Raw genomic sequence first — 24,561 nt, forward strand, 5'->3', positions numbered from 1 at the left:
TAGCTATTTGAAACCAGTCCAAATTCCACAAACCAGTGCAGACTAGTGTCCCCAGTCCAGTGTAGTCCAGTCATTGACCTCACCAGGCCGTGTGTGTCTGTCTGTGTGTCTGCGTGCATGTGTGTGTGAGAGAGAGCGAGCGAGCGAGCGAGCGGGGGAAGGTCTTCAGCGGACCCGTCTGGTCTGAGGGCCAGTAGAAAAGTCTCACAGGAAGCAAAAGAAACTCAACGGGAACTCCGCCCGTCCGTCCGTCCGTCCGTCTGTCTGTCTGTCCGTCCGCACGCCGAGGACACACTCGAGTTAGTGTTGATCAGGGCTTCACAACAGTCCAAAAGAAAGGAAAAGATCAAAACAGCTAAACAAAAAACAAAAAACCCCCAAAATGAGATGATTAGAGTCCCTTCAATTCAGAATCATAGAAAAACGGAAAAAAAACCCAACAAACCAGAACCATCCGGATATTTATCATTTATAAGAACAACAACACGTTAGCTATAGGTCATTTACTGGCGGAGCTGCCGCAGGGGCTCCGGGTCGGGAATGCTACTTCAGAACTTTCATACATTCAAAACAAAAAAAAAAAGAAAGAAAGAAAATAAATCGGAAAATGAAGAGGAAAATCAAAAAAAGCAGAGTTGAAGAAAAAAAAGAGAGAGGGAAAAACAAAACAAAACAAAAAGAAAAATTATAATAATATTAATATTAATAATGATAGTATAATAATAATAATAATAATAATATAAGTTTTGAAAATCCTATGAAATCAAAAAAAATATCAGCGTCGAGCGATGAAGAGGAGGAGCAGGAGCAGTAGGAGGAGGAGGAGGAGGATTTACTCGTGTAGAAGCTCCTGCAGACAGTTGGGGGACTTGAAGACCTCGGGGACTTCGCTGTCCAGCTTGCAGATGACCTTGTAGATGGCCTTCTTCCAGGACGGGTCCACGTCTTTGCCGGCCACGATGGCGTTGAAGAACTCTCTGAGCGTGATCTCAGCCACCTCCAGGAAGCGGTCTGGGACCTGCAATGGCAACAAAATAAATAAAACCTCATTAATTTATTTATTCTCAGCACTTTTTGAAGGTCCCGTATTCACAAACCACTCAACTAAAGTGTCTCCAGAAATGAGAAAAGTCCATCTTAGTTCTCTTGCACACTGGGCTTTTCATTAAAGGAAAAAAAAATATATGCATGATCAAACACTTGGTTCTGTAAAAACTGGCCTTTTGTGATGTCACAAGGGGGCCAATGGCCCCTGCCCCATCCTCCCCCGCTCGCGAGCCAGGTGTTCATTCTCTGAGGCCATCTCGTTTTCACAGCCGCTTTCAAACGTGAACAATGTCATGAAATCAAAGTGCTTTTACCCGACTACAATACCCACAATGCTTTGCTTCCCTGGAGCTCGGAGCTCCGACCCCAGAGCCACATTTCTCAGAGGAACGGCTTCGTTTTATCGCCGTTCCGACATCCATTAGAGACACACGACGTGGTTTTATCTCCGCTTCGGCCCACAAGAGCATCTTCCCCCTTCCCTCCCGCCCCTGAGTTGGTGCCACTCCTCCTCCTCCCCCTCCTCCTCCCCCTCCTCCCTCGCCAGCACTGCCAAAATAAATCAGTCGCCCTCTCACTTCCTTAAAAACCAATCAGGTGTCGGCCTGAGAAAAGTCACTTCCCTCGCGAAAGCCCTCGTCCTTCTCACGACTCTGGCGAGCAGGAACCACCACCACCACGCGGGGTGACATCTTTATGAATCCTGCTGTAAATCTGCGAGCAAACAGGACGGTGGTGGTGGGGGTGGTGGTGGTGGAGGTGGTGGTGGTGGGGGGGCGGGGGGGGGCAGCGGCGGCCAAAGAGGAAGTACTAAACGCTTTGGGAACCGGGAGACACGCCGCCTCTTTAGTGTCCCTGACAGCAGCGCTCACCGACACCGCCGAGATGATTAGTCTGGCAAAGATCTGCGACACCTTCCCCCGAGCCAGCACGCTGTCACACACACACACACACACACACACACACACACTGAAACACACAAACACACACACACACACACACACACGCACCGGCACACACACCTCCTTGTGCCAAGGAGATGACACATCCTGTACTGCTACGAAGGTCTACATAAGGCTCGGCAAACACACACACACACACACACACACTTCCGCACACACACTTGCTTGTGCACGCACGCACACACACACACACACACACACCCTGGTGTATTTGGCTGAGTCTCTTTCCTGGACTCGGAGCTCCGGGGCGACGCAGCCTTCAGGGGTCACCTGCTGGGATATTGCTGACTGTCTCCCTCTCTCTGCCTCCCTTGATGCTCTCTCTCTCCCTCTCTCACTCTCTCTCCCTCTCACACACACACACACTTGCGTATACAACCTCTCTCACACACACATACACACTCATACACAGCAGCTCGCCCAAACGCCTGACAGTGCTGCTCTGCTGCTACAGTGTCCTGCAGATACTCATCAGGAGTGTCAGGACACAGCAAGGTTAGTGACCACCGGCGTGCACACACACACACATACACACACACACACACAAGCACGCACACACACACGGTTCAATACAAAGACATGCCTCTTCACACTTACACAAGCACGGGACGCCCCCCCTCAGGGTGATGAATGAAGGCAGAGATGCTTGTGTGTGTGTGTGTGTGTGTGTGTGTGGGTGTGTGTATGTGTGTTGTAGGGATGTGAACAAGCAGGACAAACTGAGGGAAAACACACACGATAGAAGTCGACACGTAAAGTGTCCAGGTGGTGGCTAGCGTGCGTGTGTGCATGCCATGCCTGGTGTGTGTGTGTGTGTGTGTGTGTGTGTGGTGTGTGTGTGTTGTGTTGTGTTGTGCCGCTGTGGTGACAAAAGCGTCACAGCGTTGTGTAGGAGATCAAGCGACGGTTTCAAGCGGTGGATCTTCAGGGCAAAACTGGCAGTCGCTTGTTTTTTACCCTCCTTTGAAGGAGAGGAGGCAGTAAACTGCATGTCCCATCATGCTTTGCACTCTGCAACATTACCACTACCTCGGCGCTACTAGTCATTTTTGACATGACTCCCAGGAGTGTTAAGGTGGCCGGCGGATGTGTTGTGTCCCGCGCGGCTAACGTGGCGACCCGGCCGCCCCCCCAGGCCCCCCCACCCTCACCCCCCCTCTCGACGACGCCAAGAGAGAAAGTGAGCGAGCGAGCGAGTGTCGCATTACTAAGAATATTCCTGCATGGAATTTCTCCTGACGTTTTGACTATAAAAGGACGGCAAAATGCTGACTGCAAGGAGAAAGCAATGTCAAGGAGAAAAGGGTATTGGTATTTCAGATCCTCTTGACTGAGAGAGCGAGAACGACGGGTGGGTGGGTGGGTGGGCGGGGGAGCGAGGGAGGGGGGCGGGGCCGAGGAGGAGGAGGAGGAGGAGGAGGGGCGCCGAGGAGAGTCTGAGGAGAGAGGAGGCAGAGCGGAGGGAGTTATTCCTGTCCTGTCAGGCCTTTGTTTCGCCAGGACCAGCGAGTTGTTCCTCCCCGCCGAGCCGAGCCGGGCCGGGCCGGGCCGGGCTGAGCCAGGCCGAGCCGGGCGGCCATGACTGTTTGCCCCCCCCCTACCTCCTTCTTTGCCTCACCCCTCCCCTCCTCATCCCCTCTCTCTCCAGGGTCAGCTGTTGGGCCTTTGTTCCAGGGGCATTGTGGGGGATTATCCGGTGTGGCCGCTCATGCGCCCGGGCCGTCCGCTAAATGGGGCCAATCGCGTGGCTCACAATCCTTCATACATATTTCATAGGGCCTTTCTAACAACTTCCCAGCAGAGAGCCTCGAAATTAAAGGACAGACGTACAAAAGGAGGACGAGGAGAGCGATTGCGGCGAGTGTGTGTGTGTGTGTGTGTGTGTGTGTGTGTGTGTGTAATGACCGCCTGGTCAAAAAAATAAAAGAAAAGAAAGGCAAACACGGTGAAGGAGAGAGCGCGTGCCGGGTGAAAAACGCCACACGACTCCGTTGCAACAACGAAGAAAACAAAACAAAAAGATAAAACTGGAACTGAAATGAAACCCCGGCAGCGTCTGCGGCGCAGTGCCAGCAGATACCAAATCCCAGATACCAGATCGCTGTCTCTCTGTAAAAACCTTCTGCCCCACTGATCGGGTTTCCCTTGGACCGTCGCACTCGCAGTCACAGAGTGTTTCTCCAAATCCCTCCAAAAACTCCCCACTAAAGCCGTTAATGTTTGGAACGCAGACGTGAGAAGTTCACGTCAAAATGAGCCGGATCCCCCGAGCTGTGCTTTGCCCTTTGACTGTGAAATAGAAGATTGTGTTGATGTCATGGCTAACGTTAGCATCCGCTCGCTAGCCCCTAGCGCTCTCCCTGTGGCGTGTGGCCGACTGCAGGTTGACACGAGAGCGAGACAACGGTTTCCTCTGGGCGGAATTGCACAATAAGAGTTTGAAACTTCCGACGAGGAGTGTTGGCGATTCAGCTGGTTTGACCTCCAGCAGCGTTCCCGCTCTTCAGCCTAGCTCGGATACGGCACAGCGGCTAGCTACATGTCTGAGGTCTGATGTCAACATCATTTTGATTGGTCCAGCTGTTCTCCTTTTCGCCTCCGCAAAAATTCAACATAAGAGCGGAAAAATGACAGCCGCTTTTTGCGCTGCGTGGAAATTCGCTGTCGGCGTGTGAAGACCCTAAGATTCACGGTGAGAGGAGGAGCGAAGGCAACGGGGAGGATGGAAAACGCGCACGTGGCGGCGGCTCCGCATAAACAATGGCCTCCATGGGACACGGCTGCGGCTCCACCTGGCGCGGCACCTCATGAAAGGAAGCAAGACGAGGCCGAGGAGCGGAGGGACGCACGTCTTTATAACCTCTGCGCCGCCGAAGCGACCATCAAAGGAGGGAGAAGATGGGTGAAGGGGTGAGGAAGGAGAGGGAGAGGGGGCGGGGGTCTCCTCCACGACAGGGAGGCAGTTAATCACCCGCCTCCCGCTCCCGTGACAGGTCGCTTTGAGACGGCAGGATAAGCTCTTTTTCACAGGGAGAGAATCGGATTTCCTGCTTTTTGATGAGATAATAAAATATGACGGAGGACAAAGGGAGGCTCGCCGGGAGCCTCTCACCACCCCGTCTTAAGACTGCTTAGACAAACGGTTAAAAAAGGTAGCCGGAGGGAGGTGGGGGGGGGGAGGGGGCTACTGTTACAAGCGCTGCGTGTGTGTGTGTGTGTGTGTCTGCTGCTTGTGTTTCGGTGCAGCCTGAGAAATCTCTCCTCTCTCGGTGACTCAGGCTTGTTTGTTTGACCAGTGCCTTTTCTCCCCGCTGGCTTTTCGGGAACTGTCAGGAGATGTATTGCACCTTCTATTTGCACAGCGCTGGCCAAACAAGACGAGACCCTGGAAGATAAGGCGGCGCATGTTTGTGTGTGTGCGTGTGTGTGTGCGTGCGTGCGTGCGCTAGCTCGCCGGCTGCAGCAGCCTTGAAGGATGAAATGCAGGGACACAACAGAAGCCAGTCAGGTTAATTCCTAATCCGGGATCAGCCTGGGAATACTAACACTTCCCAGGGCTTTCTGGCCTGCTAGATTTCTTTGTGTGTGTGTGTGTGTGTGTGTGTGTGTGTGTGTGTGTGTGTGTGTGTGGCGGACAAGAGAGGAATTAGAGATTTTTGCTGCTCTGCTAATGAAAGGAAGCGCTGTTGAGGCGGCTACAAGTCTGTTTTGACATCTTGGGGGACACTCGCACTTCCTGCTGACAGCAGCAACACGCGTCTTCGAAAAACAACACACTCACACACAGACACACACACACACACACACACACACACACACACGCAAGTGGCTGGTGTGACAGGCGGCTGATTTAAAGCAGAGCTTCCCGGACGCCGCGGACGCACTCTTCACACATCGGAGGCCTCCTGCATCCCCCCCCCGCCCCACCACCACCACCACCACCACCACCTCCACCCCCACAGCATATCTGCCCTGATCAATAATCTACAAAGACCTTGATAAGCCCTCGGAGTGCACTGTCACTTTGGGCAAACACAACCCATGTTCCCCTTTTTTCACCGGGCCGCTTGATAAGACGAGTCGTGTCCGAGCAGCCGCGCGGGTTCGAAGGGCGAGTGGCCGAGATCAGACTGGTCACATGACCAGCCATCACTCCGCCTCTTCTTCTGCTGCTTCTTCGTAGTCATTTCCATCATTTTTTTTTGGTGTTTTTGTTCCTCCTGACCCCCCCCCCCACCCCCGCCTTCCCGCTCCTCCCGCCTTCCCTGCAAAAAAAAAAAAAAATAGAAAAAAAAAAAAAAACTTGGAGCGTGTGAGTCTTGTGGGGACGGGAAACAGGCCTCAAAGCTGAGCAAACAGCAGCCGGCCTCGCCGCGCTGATAGCCTTGACAACGCGGAGCCTTGAGGGACCGCCGAGAGCGTGCACGTCTGGCAGCGCGTCACATGGGCTCTTCTCAAGGCGCTCGGCCGCCTGAGGGGGGGGGTGGTGGTGGTGGTGGTGGGGGGGGGTCAAGGAAGGAGCCACAGGGATCTGATACAGCGATGAGCGACGAGACAGCGAAGTCCTGGCGGAGGTCAACGTGAAAGGGTTTAAATAAAGTTTTTAATGAGACAAAAATGACTTTTGTGTTTTTTAAGAGTGTCCGGCCTGAGACTGCTAGGTTGTGGGTTCGATCCCTGGCCGGGTCATAAGAAAGACTGTGAAAATGGAACCCATTGCTTCCCTGCTTGGCTCTCAGTATTCAGGGTTGGAATTGGGCGGGGGGGGTTTGATTCCAATGCCAAAGCCAATGGTGTGGCACTGCTGCTGCCCACCGCTACCTCAGGGGCCGATTGGTCAAATGCGGAGGACAAATTTTGCATCTTTCAGGGTGTGACAATCACCGGCACTTTAACTTTAAAGGACTTCGACTTTAACTCCTCACACCAGGGTCTCTAACATCGCTTGTTTCTTTCTAATCGACATCCAGAATTTGGGGGTGGTGGTGGTGGTGGTGGTGGTGGTGGTGGGGGGGGTTTAAACCGGCTGAACGAGGCACATTAAGTTTAGAAGAATAAAGGAAAATCTATACAGGGTAGGATTGCAAACAGCAGGGGAAGCCAGATATCACAGCTCGGCCTCTTGTTCCGAGACGTATGAAGTCATTGTCTGAGGTCGGATGCGGAGAAGGCAATCAGAACTCAGGGGTGGTGGTGGTGGGGGGGTGGGGGATGTCACGGAGTGCCGTAACTGTGGGGGCCCCCGGAGGTCAGGGAGTCAACCTGGCTCACAGGGAGACGGAGGGAGCAGGAGGCAAAGAAAGGAGCGAGGGGAGTCTGGAAGATAGGAGCTGGGACATCTGGAGAGGAGGGGAAGAGGGAGGGAGAGGAAGAATGGAGGGGGAGGAGAGGAGGGCGTGGGGGAGGGCGGACAATGACGGGACGGAGGGCAAGGAGCTGCAGAGGAGGAGGAGGAGGAGGAGGAGGGGAAGAAGGGAGACGGTGGCAGGAGAAAGAAGTGCAGGTCGGGTTTCAGAGGGAGGGGGGTGGGGGGGGGGGGGCTCCGACACATCTGCAGCTCAGATACACGCCCTGGTCATTTTGGCAAGAGTCCCTTTAGCACGCTTCATTAGTCGCGCACACACACATACGCACACACACACACACACTGAGAGGGAGCCCAAAATGGTGTAGAAATAATGACATAATCAGCAGCTGGGCCACAGAGACGGCCAGCGAGTCGCAAGGTGACCAGGAGGTAGAGGAGGAGGAGGAGGAGGAGGAGGAGGAGGAGGAGGGGGGAGGAAGAGTGTGAGAGAACAGGTGAGACGAAGAGAGGGAGAGAGAGAGAGAGAGAGAGAGAGTGAGAGAGGCGGGTGTGTCCCCTCCTCCCACCACAACAGCATTTAATCAGCGGCACAGAATAAAGTGGCTTTTTTCCCTTCCTAACACACACACACACACACACACACACACACACACACTGGCCACGCAGCAAAGAAAGGAGCTGTCAGGCCAGCGTCAAACAGGGGCCCTCGGTGGCCGCAGGCTGTTCAGCAGCAGCAGCAGCAGCAGCAGCAGCAGCAGCAGCGGCAGCAGCAGCAGCAGCAGCAGCAGATCCTGCTCTCCTGCTCTCCAGTCTGTCTGTTGGAGCCGACGCTCAGAAATCATCGCGGCAGTGACGCTGGGAGATCAGTGTGATGATTTTTTTTTTTTCGCTTTTTGTCCGAAATGCACTTTGTTTTTGTTTGTTTTTTTGCAATTGCAATTGCAAAAAAAAAAAAAAATCACGTCAGAATTTCTATACACCAAATTCAACCATCTATTCATTTCAAGAAGAAAAAAAAAATCTATTTGTTATCAATGTGTCTGTATCGTCAACCAGCTGTGTGTTACAGCTGCACGCTAATTCCAATAATTCCAATAATTCCAATAATTCCAATTAATTTAGCTTCTCTGAGGTGAAAACTCATCGGATCACCTCAGACGTCCTGACCTCACCTCGGAAGAAAGTAGAGCAGAATGACGTGAATGAACACACGACGACCGATGTCCGTCCCTCCCCAGACAACACAACTGATGTTGTGTTTTGTGTTTCGATCGCACGCTCGACAACACAAACACAGCTGCTGCGCTGCGTCTCTGGCCGCTCCGTCTATCGCTGGAAGGCGGCGACGACGACAGCCGACGCTCCCAACACAAAAGAGGGTTAAAAAAAATAAATAGGGGTTTAAAAGGAGGTGTGTGTGTGTGTGTGTGTGTGTGTGTGTGTGTGTTGTTGACATGAACCCACCAGCAAATTGTATCGTTTTTCTGTATTTTTGGCACCTGTGAACTTAAATCTATACACTCGACTCTTCATCTCGTCTCTTTGTCTTCTAGCTCCTTTTTTGTCTCCGGTCGTTCTTCAAAGAGAACCCCAGAGCTTTCTCACCCAACCGGCCGACAAGTGTGTGTGTGTGTCTGTGTGTGTGTGTGTGTGTGTGTCTGTGTGTGTGTGTTCAGATACTCTAGCCTGTTTAGACTGGTGTCAGTCCTCGATTGCAACTGCCCCGACCTTTTCACCTTCCAGTCCCTGAGGTCGACCCTCGGTCAAACGCTCCTCCTCCACACACACACACACACACACACACACACACACACACACACCATGATGCGAATACAGGAATTGGACAGAAAAGTGGGGAGTGTAAGATGGAGCAGCAGCAGCAGCAGCAGGAGGAGGAGGAGAAGGAGGAGGAGGAGGAGGAAACAGACGTTGGAGAACAAATAGAGCAGCGGCGAGGGAGGAGGAGGAGGAGGAGGAGGAAGAGGAAGGAGGGAGCGAGAGGGGAAGGAGAGGTGAAGCGCACAATGCGACGGGGCGCGGCGGCCGGACGGACAGCATCTGCTCGCCTCTCTCGGCGGCGCCGGTAATGGATGAGGAGCCGGTGGAGACGGCGGGAGCAGGGGGACAGTGGGAGGAGGAGGAGGAGGAGGAGGGGCGGGGATGGGGGAGATGGGGGTCCTTGGCAAGAAGGCAGAGGGGGAGTCAGTGTTAATCAAACAGGGATTAAACAAAAACATTGCAGAATTGTAATTAAAAAAAAAATCTTTTTTTTCTTATTTCTTTGATTTAGATCCCACTTCCAGCTTCCCCACTGTCCTCCCCCATCATCACTCCCAGTGTCACAATCCAGTGGTGGAGCGCAAAGGATGCTGGGAAAGGTAGTTCCCCACCTTCCTCTTCTTTCGCTCCCCCCTGGCTGAGTTAAACAGGCTGTTTGCTGCGATTGCTTGGGATATTAAAACACAGCGTTGTGTTTTTTTTTCTACGGCGCTGCTCTGCCAGTGTTTTGACAGTTTTGCTGGAGCTCGAGTCGGGAGGGAAAGAGAGGGAGGGAGGAAGCGGGTGAAGCGGAAGAGGAGGGGATGACAGATCGAGAGACAAAAGAGGAAAGGTCACAAAAAGTTTTTCTCATCGGAGGACACCTGATACTCAGCGTGTGTGTGTGTGTGTGTGTGTGGGGAGAGACCTCTTTGGAGCGCTCCCACAGAGACCACAGGAACTTCCTCTATTGAAGGTAGAGGTGTGTGTGTGTGTGTGTGTGTGTGTGTGTGTGTGCGTGCGAGGATTTGCGCCCTCTGCAGGTGTGGCGGTCTGGAGAAAGAAAAAAAAAACCTCCCAGTTTACCTAAAACCTTCTCGTCTCTTCTCTAAACCTTCATCAGGTCACACACACACACACACACACACACACACACAGACACAGACACCTGCTTCATGAAAGATGATGAGCGTTGTCATTGGCTGTTCAAAGACAGACAAGGTGGGGGAGGAGGAGGGGGGAGGGGGAGCGAAGGGAGGATAAAGAAAAGGACACTGAGTGAGAATTTTTCACTTGAGCCCCTCACATGAAAGTGTTTTGTCGCTCAAAGTCAAGGCTTTTTCGGGGGTGCCTGGCGTGCCTGTGAGTGTGTGTGTGTGTGTGTGTGTGTGTGTGTTTCCCCCCCACTTCCGCGCAAGACTTTGATGACGATGGACAGAGCGAATGAGAAGCGGAGAAGAAAGAGAAGAAAAAAGGGGATCGGGAGGGGGGCGGAGAAGAGAGGAAAGTAGCGCCCGGCTCGAGGTAATTAACGGCGAGCTCTTTAATTACCGCTGCTGTTCATTGTGCCAGAAGGAATGTGACAATTATGCCATTAAAAAACTTTCTAATGGCGGCGAGGGAGAGGGGGGGGGGTGTGAGGGAGGGAGGGAGGGAGGGAGGTGTAGCGGAAGACATGCAAAAGAGGAGGATGAAAGAATGAAAGGAGAGAGGCAACAGAAGGAAGAAGAGAGGAGGACGAGAGGGAGCAGCGAGGGAGGAGGAGGAGGAGGAGGAAGAGGGGGAGGAGGGGGGAGGAGGATATGAAAGGAAAAAGGGGGAAACAATCGCGACAAAAGAGGAGCTGGGAGGGCGACGGGGAGCGTATTAGGCCAGCACAGTGACAGAGCAGATTAGCATCAAACAAGAAAGGCCACAGACGTGTGTGTGTGTGTGTGTGTGTGTGTGTGTGTGTGTGTGTGTGTGTGCGTGTGTGCGTGTGTGCGGCTGAAACAGAGGACATATTCATTCCAAAGACGCCACCAAGGTGGATGGAACTTTGATGATGCAGAATCTGGCAAAGGGAAAACTTGCTCGGTGTGTGTGTGTGTGTGTGTGTGTGTGTGTGTGTGTGTGTCCGTGCTGAATCTGCGTAGGCTCCTGTTTCAAGTGTTGGTGCAGGCAGGTAGGGGAGGAAGAGGAGGACGAGGAGGAGGAGGAGGAGGAGGAGGAGAAAGGGGAGAAAAAAAAAAACAGGCCCTGGGGGCATCCTGATACACATCCAGTACATTTCCATCTCCACGTTACCTCTGTGACTCACACACACACACACACACACACACACACACACACACACACACACACACACACATTTACAAGACAACAACATAACAAATGTGTCCGCGCACATGTGTAACACACACACACACACACACACACACACACACACACACAGACACACACACAGACGCGTGCGTGCAAACACACCAGACCCACACAAACATCAAACGGCAAAGAAACACACAACCCACGCAACTCGCACGCTTACAAACACTAACGGCCGCACACACACACACACACACACACACACACACACACACACACACACGCACACGCACACGCACACAAACAACACCCACACATCCAAAAAAAATTTGTAAAGACACACAGAGAGACACACTGGCGCTGAGTCTTCACGCTGCTCGCCCAGGCAGTTGCTTGGTGCAGGGAGGTTATCAGGATTTGCATGGCTGGGCAAATTTTCCTTGTGCTTAAACTCTAATCAGCTGCCGGATCTCTCAGACACCTGCTTAGCGCAAAGGAAAAAAAAAACCCTTAATATGCAAAACACCTGCCCACCCCTCCTCCTCCTCCTCCTCCTCCTCCTCTGCCACCGCTGCACCTCCTCGGCCAACAGGAGGACTCGCTCACCTGCCCCCCCCCCCCCCCCCCCCCCCCCGCTCGCTCGCTCTCTTCCTCCTCTGCCCGTCCCGTCTGCCTTCTTGCAAATTTCTACATTTATGTATGCAAATGGGCCGTTTGCCCCCTTAAGCCCGTTTCAGCAGCAGCGGCGGCAGCGGCGGCTTCCTGGCAGAGCCGGCGGAGGGGTGGGTGAAAAAAAAAAAAAAAAAAAGTTGCACGATTTGTCGGCGCAAAGGCGGGAAAAATAACGTCAAGTTGTGGAACTTTTTTGCGCCATTTCATTTCATTCCATTTTGCACAAACATGCCAGAGTGGAAAACACATGGAGTCCACTCAACGTAAGTGTTTATATGATTATGGAAAGTAAAAACTTTGCGTTGAAAATGCAATATTCAATTTTAAAGAAAAAGCAGAGTCTAAAATGATTTGGAACATAACTGGACTTAAAGGCCCTGTGTGGGGGACAGAGTAGCCCCTAGAGGTAAGAAGGCACACTGCAGGCAAACTAACGCTTTGTGCTGTTGGCTCACACTTTTCTTCCACATCCGTCATGTTGGGTTAAACCATCAGTCTACTGGTTCTGTAAATATAAAAGCCAGTGAAAACGCAACACTTATACATTAACAACAGCCGTGTTTCACTAAAATCTTTCCAGTCGATCCACGTCAACGCGACACATCGGCGCCTTAGAACTTTAGAAAAATACACCCTGAAACTGAAAGACTTTCACTCCTCTTCCAAATGTAACCAGCTCAGGAAGTTCATTCCAGTTCATTTAAAAAAGTACCAAAAGCAAAAAAAAAAAACGGTACAGTTGCCACAACTTAATCTTCAAGTAGTTGAAAATGTGCATCTTTTCAGTGACTCTGTCTGCGTTGGAGAGGAACAAATAACAGCGGGGGCCCCTCGGTGGAGGAGCAGACGTGGCCTCTGCTGCACTTTGGCCCCTGATGGACTGATTTAGACCTCATATGTATACAAGAGCTGCTGCCTGCCGCCGTCTTTTAAAGCCTCCCTAAGAGGACTGGAGATGGATGTGTGGGGAAGAGCGTGTGTGTGTGTGTGTGTGTGTGTGTGTGCGCAGACACAGAAAAGGGCCCCAGCGGACAAATAACGCCGGGCGAAAAGATCGACGCAAACACACGGCGGCGGAGACGAGAGAGTGAAGCACTTTAAACGCGAGCACCGCAAAAAACTCCCAGAGCTCACACAAGGGCAATTCTGCCCTACACGTCATCCACACACACACACACACACACACACACACACACACACACACACACACACACACACACCTCCTTCCCCTCTCTCTTTCTCCCTGTTCTCCCTCATTCTCTCCTTTGTCTCATTTGTCTCTCACCCTCCGTCCCCCATCCATCCATCTCCCCCTCCCCCTCTTCTCTCTCCCCTTCCTCTCGCTAAAACAGTAGGACGCTTAACCTTGATAACAGTGAGATTTCTCCCCTCCACCCCCAAAGTGACACACACACACACACACACACACACACACACACACACACACACACACTGCTGGAGAAGTGCTTTGCCAGCATGCCAGGCCGGTCCAAGGGACGGCTGTACCCTTCGAGGTGAACAGGACACTGGGAAATGCAGCAACAACAAAACACTTAGACACATACAGGAACACACATTGGTGGGACACACACACACGCACACACACACGCACACACACAGTCTCGCTGACACACACACACACACACACACACACACACACACACACACACACACAGAGACTGGAGAACACGGAGCGCTGGATCAGTCCAGGTCCTTCTTTACGGCAGCTTTTTAAAGGTCTATTGTCAGCTGACATTGAGGGAGCGCGCCGGCGGTCCTGGAGCGCTTCCTCGTGCACGAGCCGCCAAGTCGGGGACACGTGCGCCCGACGCGGCGGCTCGCAAAGGAGGAAGTGCGGAGGGCGCGTGACGCCGGCAAACGACGGAGAATTTTATGAGGACAATACGACGGGGAAAGATCTACTAAACATCTCACGGCAGATTATAGGTAAATGAGGAGGGGGAAGTGGAACACACTGTGCAAACACACACACACGCACGCACGCACGCACACACGGAGAGGCGATATGAACAAAAGCTCCCCTGAAGGTTCTTCCTCAGTTGAGGAGAGTTCCTCAATTTTTGTTGCTTTTTAAATATCTCCTACGCACATTTCAAGAATTTTTTTTTACTACTTTGCTTGTTCTTCTCCTGGTTTTTGAGTTAAATATTACTTCAAACAAAATAAACCAACACCCCTCCATGGTTATTTCTGACATCGACGAAATTTCGATCCTCCAAAGCCACTTTGTCCTGCCGGCGAACCAACGCCTGACACTTGAAGACGCAGGAAGTGGCGGCGCGCGGCACGACGTACCTCAAAGTCGTTGGCCTTGTTGTAGTGCATGTTGAGGGCGCGGAAGAGCTCGCAGTCGCGGCTGACGCTCAGCTCCTCGGTGCCGGTCACGCCGTCGTTGATGGACTGCCGGGCGAACTTCTCCATCTGGATGTAGTAGAACTCCCTGAAGTTGCTGAACCACTTGATGAGCTGCGAGGTGATGCAGCGGTTGAACTGCGAAACAGACACCCGCACAGAAAAACACAAGTAGGAAGTTCAGTGATGGTGGTGGTGGTGGTGGTGGTTAGGGTGGCGTTGCCACATAATGAAGAAGAAGAGAAAAAAATGAAACGGATAAAAAGCCCCAGAAAGTCAAAAACACCTGCTTGAAATTTATCAACGGCTTTCTGTGTAAATCAATGAGATCTTATGGGAGGAGGACGGGTTGGGGAGTGGAGGGGTGGTGGGAGTGGAGGGGTGGTGGGGGTTGGGGGGGGGGGTCACCTTATTAAGACGTCGGCTTTAATAAATGTCAGCGAGATGACAGCGAGGTGTCATCTCGCATCAGGGAGCGACGACGTGAGGCCAAGGTGCCCAGGAAGCAATGAGAAGATAATAGAGACATTAAGACAGACAGCTGGTGGAGGAGGAAGAGGGGGGGGGGAGGAGGGTGCACAGGGCTCGTCCTCCCTACTGGGAACATCATCACCCCCTATCATAACCCTGAGAGTGGAGAGAGAGAGGGAGAGAGAGGAGGGAGGAGGAGGAGGAGGAGGAGGAGCAAGACCGCAAACACGTAATTGAGCAGAGGAACGATTAAGTCATCATCTGAAGCAGCCTCAGTCTGGGGGGGGGGGGGGGCCTGGCGGGGGGGGTGCCATACTTAACCCCCATTCACCAATTACATCCTGATTCTCCTCCCCTCACCGCATCTCCCGGGCAGCAAGGAAGGGGATGAAAGAAGGAAAGAAAGTGAGAGAAAAAGACGGAGGAAGAAGAAGAAGAAGAAGAAGAAGAAGAAGAAGACGACGGAGCCAAAGGGAGAGAATAAAAGGTGGTTGGTGGGAGATGATAAGTGCTGTGGAGGAGACTTTGGCTATCTGATCTGTGACGCTTGGCTGGAGTGAAAAGGCCGAGCTAAACCTATTAAGAGCCCCGCTTGCCCCCCCCCACCCCCCCCACCCCCTCCTGCCTTTTTCTTTTTTTTCTTTTTCCAGCGCTGAATGCACACTTTTCTAAATACTCAAAAACACCCTGGGCCACAGGGGTGGGGGTCAGCTGATCGACCCCCCCCTCACCAGAAAAAAAAAAGGCCGGCCGGCTGATTCCAAATGAACACACACACACACACACACACACACACACACACACAAAAGAGTTGGAACTTCCAATGCGGCGACGTGGTAGCCACATGCACACACATGCCGGCCTTCACTCCGCCCTCCCCTCTGCTCTTTTGTGTGTGTGTGTGTGTGTGTGTGTGTGTGTGTGTGTGTGTGTGTGTGGTGCTGCTGGAAGAATGGAGGGACAAAACGCTACTAAACGCTGAGCGGACTGCTCGCTGGGGAGGCAGAGCGGTTTTGACATGGAGATTAGGCCCTGGCTATTGTTCCGCAACACATGGACACGCACAAACATGCGCGCACGACCACCCCACCCCCCCCCACCCACTTTTCTTTTCTTTTTTTTTCCTGCGATCTGGCATGACAGTAAAAACGCGGAGGGCGCAGGGCAGGGCGGAAGAGGGGGAGAGAAAAAACAGAGAGAAAAGACGGCCGAAAACAAAGTGAAACGCAAAAAGAAGAAAATAAAAAAGGAAAATGAAAAATAAGACAAGAAAGTTGGCGAACCAGAGGACGGGGAAGAGTTGGGAGGAGTGAGAGGTGCCTTTTCTGGAAAGACCAGCACATGACATAATAGCAGAGCAGTTTGGCAGGGAATTTTTTTTCTTTAGGCTGGTGGGGGCACGGACGTCGTAAAGTGCTGGGGTGAGCATAAATGGGGAGATGAGGGAGGGAGGGAGGGAGGGACGGCGGGGGCGAGCGCCGTCGGACAATGGCGTTTGGCTGGCCGGGGGGGGATGAGTGAGGGAGGGAGGGAGGGGTGGGGGTGGTGGGGTAGGAGGGGGAGGGGCAGGGGGAGTGGGGGGGTCGGAACGTGAGCAGTCAGCAAGCCGGGGTCGTGACATCGCAGTGTCAAACAAACAAACTACTGACACAAATACATCAGCTGCACGGGGGCTATTCTTAAGCACACACAATGTGGCAGACTGCTGCGAGTGTGACGGCGTGCAGACGTGCGCGCGCGCACACACACACATACACACACACACACACACAAAAGCCCCCCCCAAAAAAAACACTCACAAAAAAACAAAACAAGGCAGCTTCGTTCAAGTCGCCTGTTATTAAGGTCGACTGGGGTCTAAACTGTCGGGGAAGCAGGACTTTTGACTGTGTGTGTGTGTGTGTGTGTGTGTGTGTGTGTGTGTGTGTGTGTGTGTGTGTGTGTGTGTGTCAGGCGTGGAGCTACATACTGAGATTAAAGTGAGCGAGAGAGTTTCCATCGCTCACGCCGCCGAGACCTTTGGTGTCACCCACGGCTCCGAGTGACGGATAGATCCGTCACTTTGGACCAAGATCCTTTCATTACGCCGACGGACGGGCCGGGAGATGACGCATCGGCCCGCGGAGCGGCGGCCAAACTGAGTGACGACATCGGCCGCACACACACACCCACAAACCGGCGGCAGGTGAAGGCGGCAAAGTGACATTAAGAGCAGCTCTGGTGGATTCCCACCGCTGCCGCTGGATTTTGGTGAATTCCCACCGCTGCCGCTGCCGCCGCCGCCGCCACCGCCGCCGGCTCTCTCGCTCCATTAGGCCGCCGGTGGGGAGGCGAAGGGCAACTGGCGGGTGGAGTGTGTGTGTGTGTGTGTTGGCGTGAAAAAGCAGGGAGGTGGGGTAGGCTGGGTTCAAAGCAGCACCTCGCCACAGCTCCTTAATCAGAGCTAGCAGGGGTCAGCTAGCGCAGCGCAGACATTGGCCCCGTGTGTGTGTGTGTGTGTGATACGGGAGTGTGTGTGTGTGACACGAGTGTGTGTGTGTGCGGTCCGAGAGACAGATGCGAGGGAGACAACCAGAGCATGTTTCTCACACTCACACTCAAGAGGCTGTGAAAGGTCAGCGCTCGGCGCTAACAGCGCTAGATAGCGACGCGCGCGCACACCTCCTGCTTCTGCTGCGCCGCCGCGAGCCGCACACTCAAGTCCAGAATAGGAAAACACTCGAGCATCCTTGGTCTCAACTATATCAGTCCGCCCCCCCCCCCCGCACCCCGCCACACACGTCCGAATGCATCCAGGTGCTTTTTGTGAGCGTTAGCCGACTCACACCTTCAGCTTATTGGTCAACGTGGAAGAAAAAAAAAGATCAAATCGAGGATTTTTTTTTTTTTTTACTTTGTTTTTGTGGGATGAAAATTGTTTGTTTGTATATTAAAGAAGGAGCAATTTTGTTCAAACAAAAAGACCAAAGTGGCTGACAACGGGGCAGAAAGCTCACGATGACCTCAGAGTGCTCGGCTACGTCCAAAACAAGCAGAGAGGAGGGCCGAGAGACACCGGCGCTGGCCTCTCTCTCTCTCTCCCTCTCTCCCTCTCTCTCCCTCCCTCCCCTCTATCTCCCTCTCATAAGCCCCTTCATAGTCATCAGGGCTTTCCAACATTTCCTGTTTTCGCGGGGGTGAATTGTGGGAGATAATCTCCGGCCGGCCCATTGGCCGACTGCGCACACAAAAAAAGAGGCAGCCCTGGAAAGCGGGCTTTTGTTAGCGGCGGCGGCGACTCGAAAATCCAGCGGCCGGGGGCTTTTCTTTCTCCAGCGGCCCCGCCGAGGCGCACATACCGCGGCCACAGCATCAGCAGAAAAAAAAGAAAAGAGAAGGAATGACATATAGAAAATAAAAAAAAAGGGGGGTAGGGGTGGGGGGGTTTGGAGGGAGGGAGAGGGAGGGGGAAGGGGGGGTGGGGGGGGGACCCTCCTGACCTCTGCTGCTTCTGGTACTCGGACCAGAAAGACAATCGCAGCAAGTTGTTTTGTCTGTTTGCAACTCAATCAAACTGAGGACACGATGAGTGTTTAATGAGCTGCTGAATCATATACGAGCCTCACACACACACACACACACACACACACACACACACACACACACACACACACACACAGCCGACTTGACTTTTATACTGACTCTGATTATCTTTATTTAATCTCTTCATTAATCTGTCCTAATTATTCCCCTCCCCACCTCGACCCCCAAACACAACTCCTGCCACTCTTCCTCGCGAGACGTCTCGGGCCGTCGCCCCGGAGCGGGATGACACCCGGCCACCAGCGGAGACAACAATGGTGTTATGGCAAGTCTGTCAAAACACGGGCCAGTCAGGCGGAGTCACAGAAAAAGAAGTCAGGTTCCGTCTTGAAGGAGCTTAATTAAGTGGAACAAGGGAGCGAGAGCGTCCCCGCAGACTTTTTCTTTTCTTTTATTGGTTTTGTTCTTTTTTTTTTTAGGGCAGCCCACTTCCCACGTTCATTAGGTCCTTGACAGTCAAGACCCCCCCACAATCCCCCCCCGACCCCGACCCCGCCCCCGCCCCCGATTAGCAAAGACCTGATTAGCCTTCAAGACGGAGCAGTCTGAGCAGGGACGGCCGCTCGTCCATCCAGGGGATGAATCTCATTACATTAGATCGCGGTCTCATTCCCATGCACGGCCTATTGTCTCCCAAAGCAAAACAAAGCCGTGACTGGTGACTCTTAATCTTAATCTTAATCTTAATCCCTGCCATTATCTTGACCTTGTTTAGGTATCTGATGAGGCCGTTCGCAGGCAGACATCCTCCCCCAACCATCGTTGGGGAGGATGTTGGCGGCGCAGAGGTCCAATCCAAACCGCCACCCACTTCGGAGACTGAGACGCGCCTTCATTGGAGCATTTTCTCTTTTTCTTTTTTTTTCCTCATTTAATCCACACTTACGGTTGCGTTCAGGCTGAACGAGCTGCCGTTTAGTTTGTTTAGCGGCGATGGCGCCTAAGAGGGGACAGCTGGGAAAAAAAGGGGGACCTTTATCTTCTGATTTGAATAAGATGGCCTGAATATGTCATCGTGTTTAGGCCTCCGTATGGCCTGAAAGGGGCACACACACACACACAAACAACAATAACACGAGCAGAACTCGGTCGGCCATTGTGTGTACTTGTTGTTTTTTTTTTCTGTTGTTTTTTGTGCAACACTGCTTTGTTTTCCAAATTCTCCTTCATTAAACTGGCAGCGGTGGTTAAACGCTCGTCCTCGCCTCACACCGACCTCCCCAAACTCACTTTTTCTCCTCCTCCTCCTCCTCCTCCTCCCCCCTCCCCTCCCTCTGCCAGCCGTCCTCCCCACACCTGCTCAGATAACCACTCCTTCATCTCCAGGCTCCATCCTCCTCTCCTGCCCTCTCCACTCTCGCATTACTCATCCCGCTCTTTATCTTTAGAATACTCATAGGCTCTCCAGCTCCCTCATGTAAACCCATTCAACTTCCCCTTCTTTCATCTTTTGCATAAAACCAGAACTTAGCGATGGGGGGAAAAAAAATGGGCACACACACACACACGCGCACACACACACAAACGGCAAACAGTGTTTTTTTCAGTCACCGGAAGCTTTGACTAGAAAAACAAGAAATAAAACCTCCCCATTTTGCAGTTTACAAAGAAGGTAAATTGTTTGGGGTGATGATAAAAGAGTTTACAAGCCAAAAGTCTCCACAGGACTGGGGGGAAAAAAACGAGACATTCGCAAAAGGTTGGAGAGGACAGAAGAGACGTAGCTTGGTTTTGACTCACCTTCACGTCAGAGAAGAACATCTTGAGCATGTTGGAGCTCGGGTAGCGGGTGTAGAAAAACATGAGCTTGGCCTTCTTGAGATGGTTGGGGGAGAGGCCCTCTTGGATCTGAACATGGCAGCTGTTAAGGACACTAACGACTGCCGGGAGAATGAAGTCAGATCAAACACATTAGGCCTCTGGTTGCAGGCACGTCCAACCGTGTGCGCGCTAATGTTCTGGCACGTTTAACAGCCTTTGCGGGCCGACGGAGGGAGGAACCGATCATTTCCTTCTGGTGAGAGACGAAGACGGCGGCAGCGGGGGAAAAAGCGGAAAAGCATTTGTTCAAATTAGCATCGTCTGTATCAGGTGTGAGAGCGTCACGCTGGATTAAAAAAAAAAAAAGAAGAAGAAAAAAAAAAAAAAACGCTGGCCAGCGCTCGCAGCACCCGGAGCTTTTTACATAAGGAGCTCATTTCACAGTCAAAGCAAGCAAACGCCTTTGCCTACACCATGCATTAACCTCCAACCAAAAAAAAAAAGAGGGAAAGAAAGAAAGGAAGAAAGGAAGAAGAGGGGTGGGGCGGGGTGGAGGGTGGGGGGTGGGGGGGGGGGGGCAGATGAGACATTTGCATATCACAAACAAAGACGGCAGTTAACGCCGGTCGACGGGCAAAAAGACGGACTAATGGCTTGGCGGCGCCGCACGCCAGAGCCGAGCAGGACTGCGTCTGAGGCCAAAAAAAACAAAAAAAAAAACAGAAAACCACCACCGGCAGCAGCAGCAGCAGCAGCAGCAGCACCTCCACCAAGGTGCTGGAGACGCCGCCGAGTCCAGCGGCGTCGCCACCAAGTCGGGAGACAAACCTGCCTCGGCCGGTGGGGACGGCGCAGCATTAAAATACTTGTCAGAGGCCTCGTCTCCCTAATGGACGGCCTGGACGGAGCAGCGCAGGGGATTGAGATGGGCTGGTGGGGGCACCTTGAGGGATAGCACGGTTCCAACCTTCAATTACACCCCCCCCCCCGCCCCACCTCCTCCCTCCTCCTGCTCCTCCCCACCCCCACCCCCCCGAAGCCTCTCTGCCTGCTGCCAACCCCTTGGAGGAGCAAAAGAAGGAGGAGGAGGAGAAGGAGTAATGGGGCTCTGAGGCTTTGGACACAGCCAGCGATTGGAAGGAAGGGGTGGGGGTGGTTGGGGGTGGGGCGGGGAAACACATCTGCGCCACCGAACGGCCCAAGCCATTTCCATGGTGAATTAACGGCCGTATAATGCATCTGATAATATCAATCTGGAGGATAAGACATTGAAAAGGGAGCAGGTTTGGTGGTGGTGATGGTGGAGGAGGAGGAGGAGGAGGTGGAGGAGGTGTGTGTGTGTGTGTGTGGAGGGGAGGGGGATGCATGTTAAAAACCAACGCCGCAAAGGCTTTCCACCAAACAAGGGCGAGAGACGACCAATTTTCTTTTAAAATGACGCCAAAGAAGAAGAAGAAGAAGAAGAAGAAGAAGAAGGAGAAGAGTCGAACCGAACCACCGCCACCGAGAAGACGACCACGACGCCTCCGCCTGCCGTTATTTACGATCTCCAGGGGTTTTTCTCTCGCCGCCGTGATCGTTAAAGCCAGTCAAGTGTCCAGATGTAGCCGTAACGGCGGAGCGGGAGGAAGAGCATCAGCTGCTCGACTGGATTGCCCTTGGCCTCGGGGTGACGGGGCGAAGCCAACAAACGCCGAGCCGCACCGGTTTTGGCTCCTTAAAGGGCCGGGCTACTTTGTCCCATCCAGCGAGAGACGGGGTGGGGGGAGGGGAGGGGGGGTGTATTTGCAGCCAGGGTCTTGTGAGAGAGTGTGTGTGTGTGTGTGTGTGTGTGCGTGTGTGTTGGATGGGGGGAGGTGGGGGGGGGGGGGCTGGCAGTGTGGCGTTGCTCCGTCAGGCCTGGCCAAAAGAGCAGCACTTCACTCTCCACATCACACCATCTGCTCCAAGTGCCGGGGACACAATGGCTCCTCAGACAGGCAGCAGAGAGGGGACGGCCCAGCCACACACACACACACACACACACACACACACACACACACACTGATATTTTTTTTCTCCTTCCACGGTGAAGCAAGGTGGAATTTATTTTTCAATCTATTTTCTATTTTCTCTCGCGCGCACGCCGAGATTCATTTGCTTTTCTTATTCCAAATTAGGATTAGCATCGCTACTCCCGCAGCATTATCGCGCAAATGAAAAATTCTGTCGAAACACAACGACGTCCGGCAGTGTGTGTGTGTGTGTGTGTGTGTGTGGCCCACCTCGGCGGCCATAAAACGCAATATCGCCTCCCTTCAGACTGCGATTAAGAAGCCTCATATCTCCCGATGAGGAGCTTTCATCTCGTTGTGTTCTCCGCAGCTTGCAAATGTAATTGTGATTGGGCTTTCGGGGGTGGTGGTGGGGGTGGTGGTGGGGGTGAGGCAGGGTGACGACGTGCACCGCCGTTATTTCCGCCGTGATGGCGCACTCACACCAGCTGGCCCCGCCGCTCGCCGCCCGCCACATCTGACGAGGCGTCATCATCATCATCATCACCATTCTCGCGACACTTCCCCAATAGCGAAAGTCGTGAAGGGGGAATTACCTGCCCCCCCGCCCCCCCTCCAACCACCACCACCACCACCGCCACCGCCACACACAATTTCCTAATTTCCAGGTGTAAGGACAAGAATATTTGGGGTCGACCGGAGAACAAATGAGGGAATTGATGGAGGCCATCTGCTGCCGTGATGCTGCCGATGAGCTCCAACTCCAGCCGTGTGAAGTGGGAAGCGGTGAGTATTTACAAGAACCTAATGGGAAAATATGAATCAATAAATGTCCCGTAAATCAGCAAAACTACATAGCGCAAAATTTCACCTCGAGTGGGATAAAGTCCCGGAATAAAAACCCCAAACGACGCAAAAAAAAAATCGCGCACGCGTCGCTGCGCTTTCCCGCAAAAATCTCAACGCGGCGATTAAACTCATACGCGGACCCCGGTGAGTGCTACAGCATCTGGCATATGTGCTTATTGTTTGATTGTTCCCGTACTTTTTTTTTTTACTACCCCCCCCACTCCTCTCCGTCTGTGTGTGTGTGTGTGTGTGTGAGTGTCTCAATCCTTTCATCCCTCCATCGGGAGCCCCCGTAGAAGCAAAGGATTATGGATCTCTGGAAAGCGTTCACCCTTGGGGTCAGAAGACAAGACAAGGCGAGGTAATGAAAGATAAACAGCTCGCTGCAAACACCTGTTAACGTCCGCTTCAAAGGAAAAGACAGGGTGTGTGGTGGTGGTGCTGCTGCGGCGGCGGCGGCGGCAGCAGGGAGGGAAAACAAAAAAAGAAGTATTTGGCTGCCAAGCAACAGCCAAAGGGCCCCCCGGGCTGTTGACAGATCTTTATGAAATGAAAAAAGAGAGAGAGAGAGAGAGAGAGAGAGAGAGAGAGAGAAGAGAGAGAGAGAGAAGAGAGAGAGAGAGAGAGAGAAGAGAGAGAGAGAGAGGGAGAAAGAGAGAGCGCGAGAGAAAAGAAAGGACAATGATTGTGGGCTTTTTACTACAGCGATGGATGATAAGAGGAACACGAGAGAAAACACAAGCAATCATAAGTATACATCCTTACTGAGTCCTCGGGCGAACCCTTTGTGACACACGCACGTGCACGCACACACACACACACACACACACACACATCACCAAACATCGGAGAAGAAAAAAAAAAGAGAAGGGTTGCCAAACAGGTAGGCAAACCAAAATCAAGGCAACCACATCTTACGGTGTGTCTGTATTGGAGCTGGACAAATATTAAAACAGCGGATTAAAACACTCAAGTGTAAAAAACGCGATAAAAAAAAACAAACTTGTGACGTATGGTTGAACACTTTCCCCCCGTAAGGTTTCAGGGGGGTGAAAGCTGGCAGAGTGGGGCCGGTCGTGTATCTGCAGGCTATTAGTCCGGAGTCTCTGTGGGACTCAACTTGATCTCTCCGTAGGGGATGGTCTCTTTATCCGCAGGGTCCGCTCGGGGCGCACCGGGGTTAAACTATAGAGGAGGGGAAGCTATACAACACCACTGTGCGCCAAGTTTCCTGGATGCTATCTGCCTTCTTGTTCCTTCCTATAGGTCATTTTTTTAATAAAAGGAATTGGGGCAGCAAATGTCAAGGGGGTGAGGGTTCGGGTGGGCGGGCGGGGTCTTTGTGAGTAAGTGATATGCGACAAGGAAGCTTTTAAAGCACTTAGGAGCCAAGATGGAGAAGGGGGCGAACAAAAAAATGGCCGTGTGGCACCGCGAGAAAGAATCGGTGTGCGAGTGTAAAAATACACACATTCACACA

The 24,561-nt window shown here is 52.7% G+C and overlaps 1 protein-coding gene across 2 annotated transcripts in view; it reads right to left on the minus strand.

Moving 5' to 3' along the window:
• Nucleotides 1-24,561, minus strand: part of LOC142882219 (prospero homeobox protein 1-like) — a 31,221-nt gene that overhangs the window by 306 nt on the left and 6,354 nt on the right. For both annotated transcript variants that reach the window (XM_076016807.1, XM_076016809.1), the window contains exons 3-5: nucleotides 20,218-20,325; nucleotides 14,368-14,562; nucleotides 1-1,018 (exon numbers count right to left, since the gene is read on the minus strand). The exon at nucleotides 1-1,018 is cut by the window's left edge and continues 306 nt beyond it. In XM_076016807.1, the coding sequence (XP_075872922.1) occupies nucleotides 833-1,018; nucleotides 14,368-14,562; nucleotides 20,218-20,325 (489 nt within the window). In that variant the 3' untranslated portion in view covers nucleotides 1-832. The remainder of the gene's footprint in view (nucleotides 1,019-14,367; nucleotides 14,563-20,217; nucleotides 20,326-24,561) is intronic.

The sequence above is a fragment of the Nelusetta ayraudi genome, unplaced genomic scaffold, assembly GCF_046127955.1.
Source record: "Nelusetta ayraudi isolate G7.1 ecotype Tasmania unplaced genomic scaffold, CSIRO-AGI_Nayr_v1 ptg000238l, whole genome shotgun sequence".
Lineage (NCBI taxonomy): Eukaryota > Metazoa > Chordata > Actinopteri > Tetraodontiformes > Monacanthidae > Nelusetta > Nelusetta ayraudi.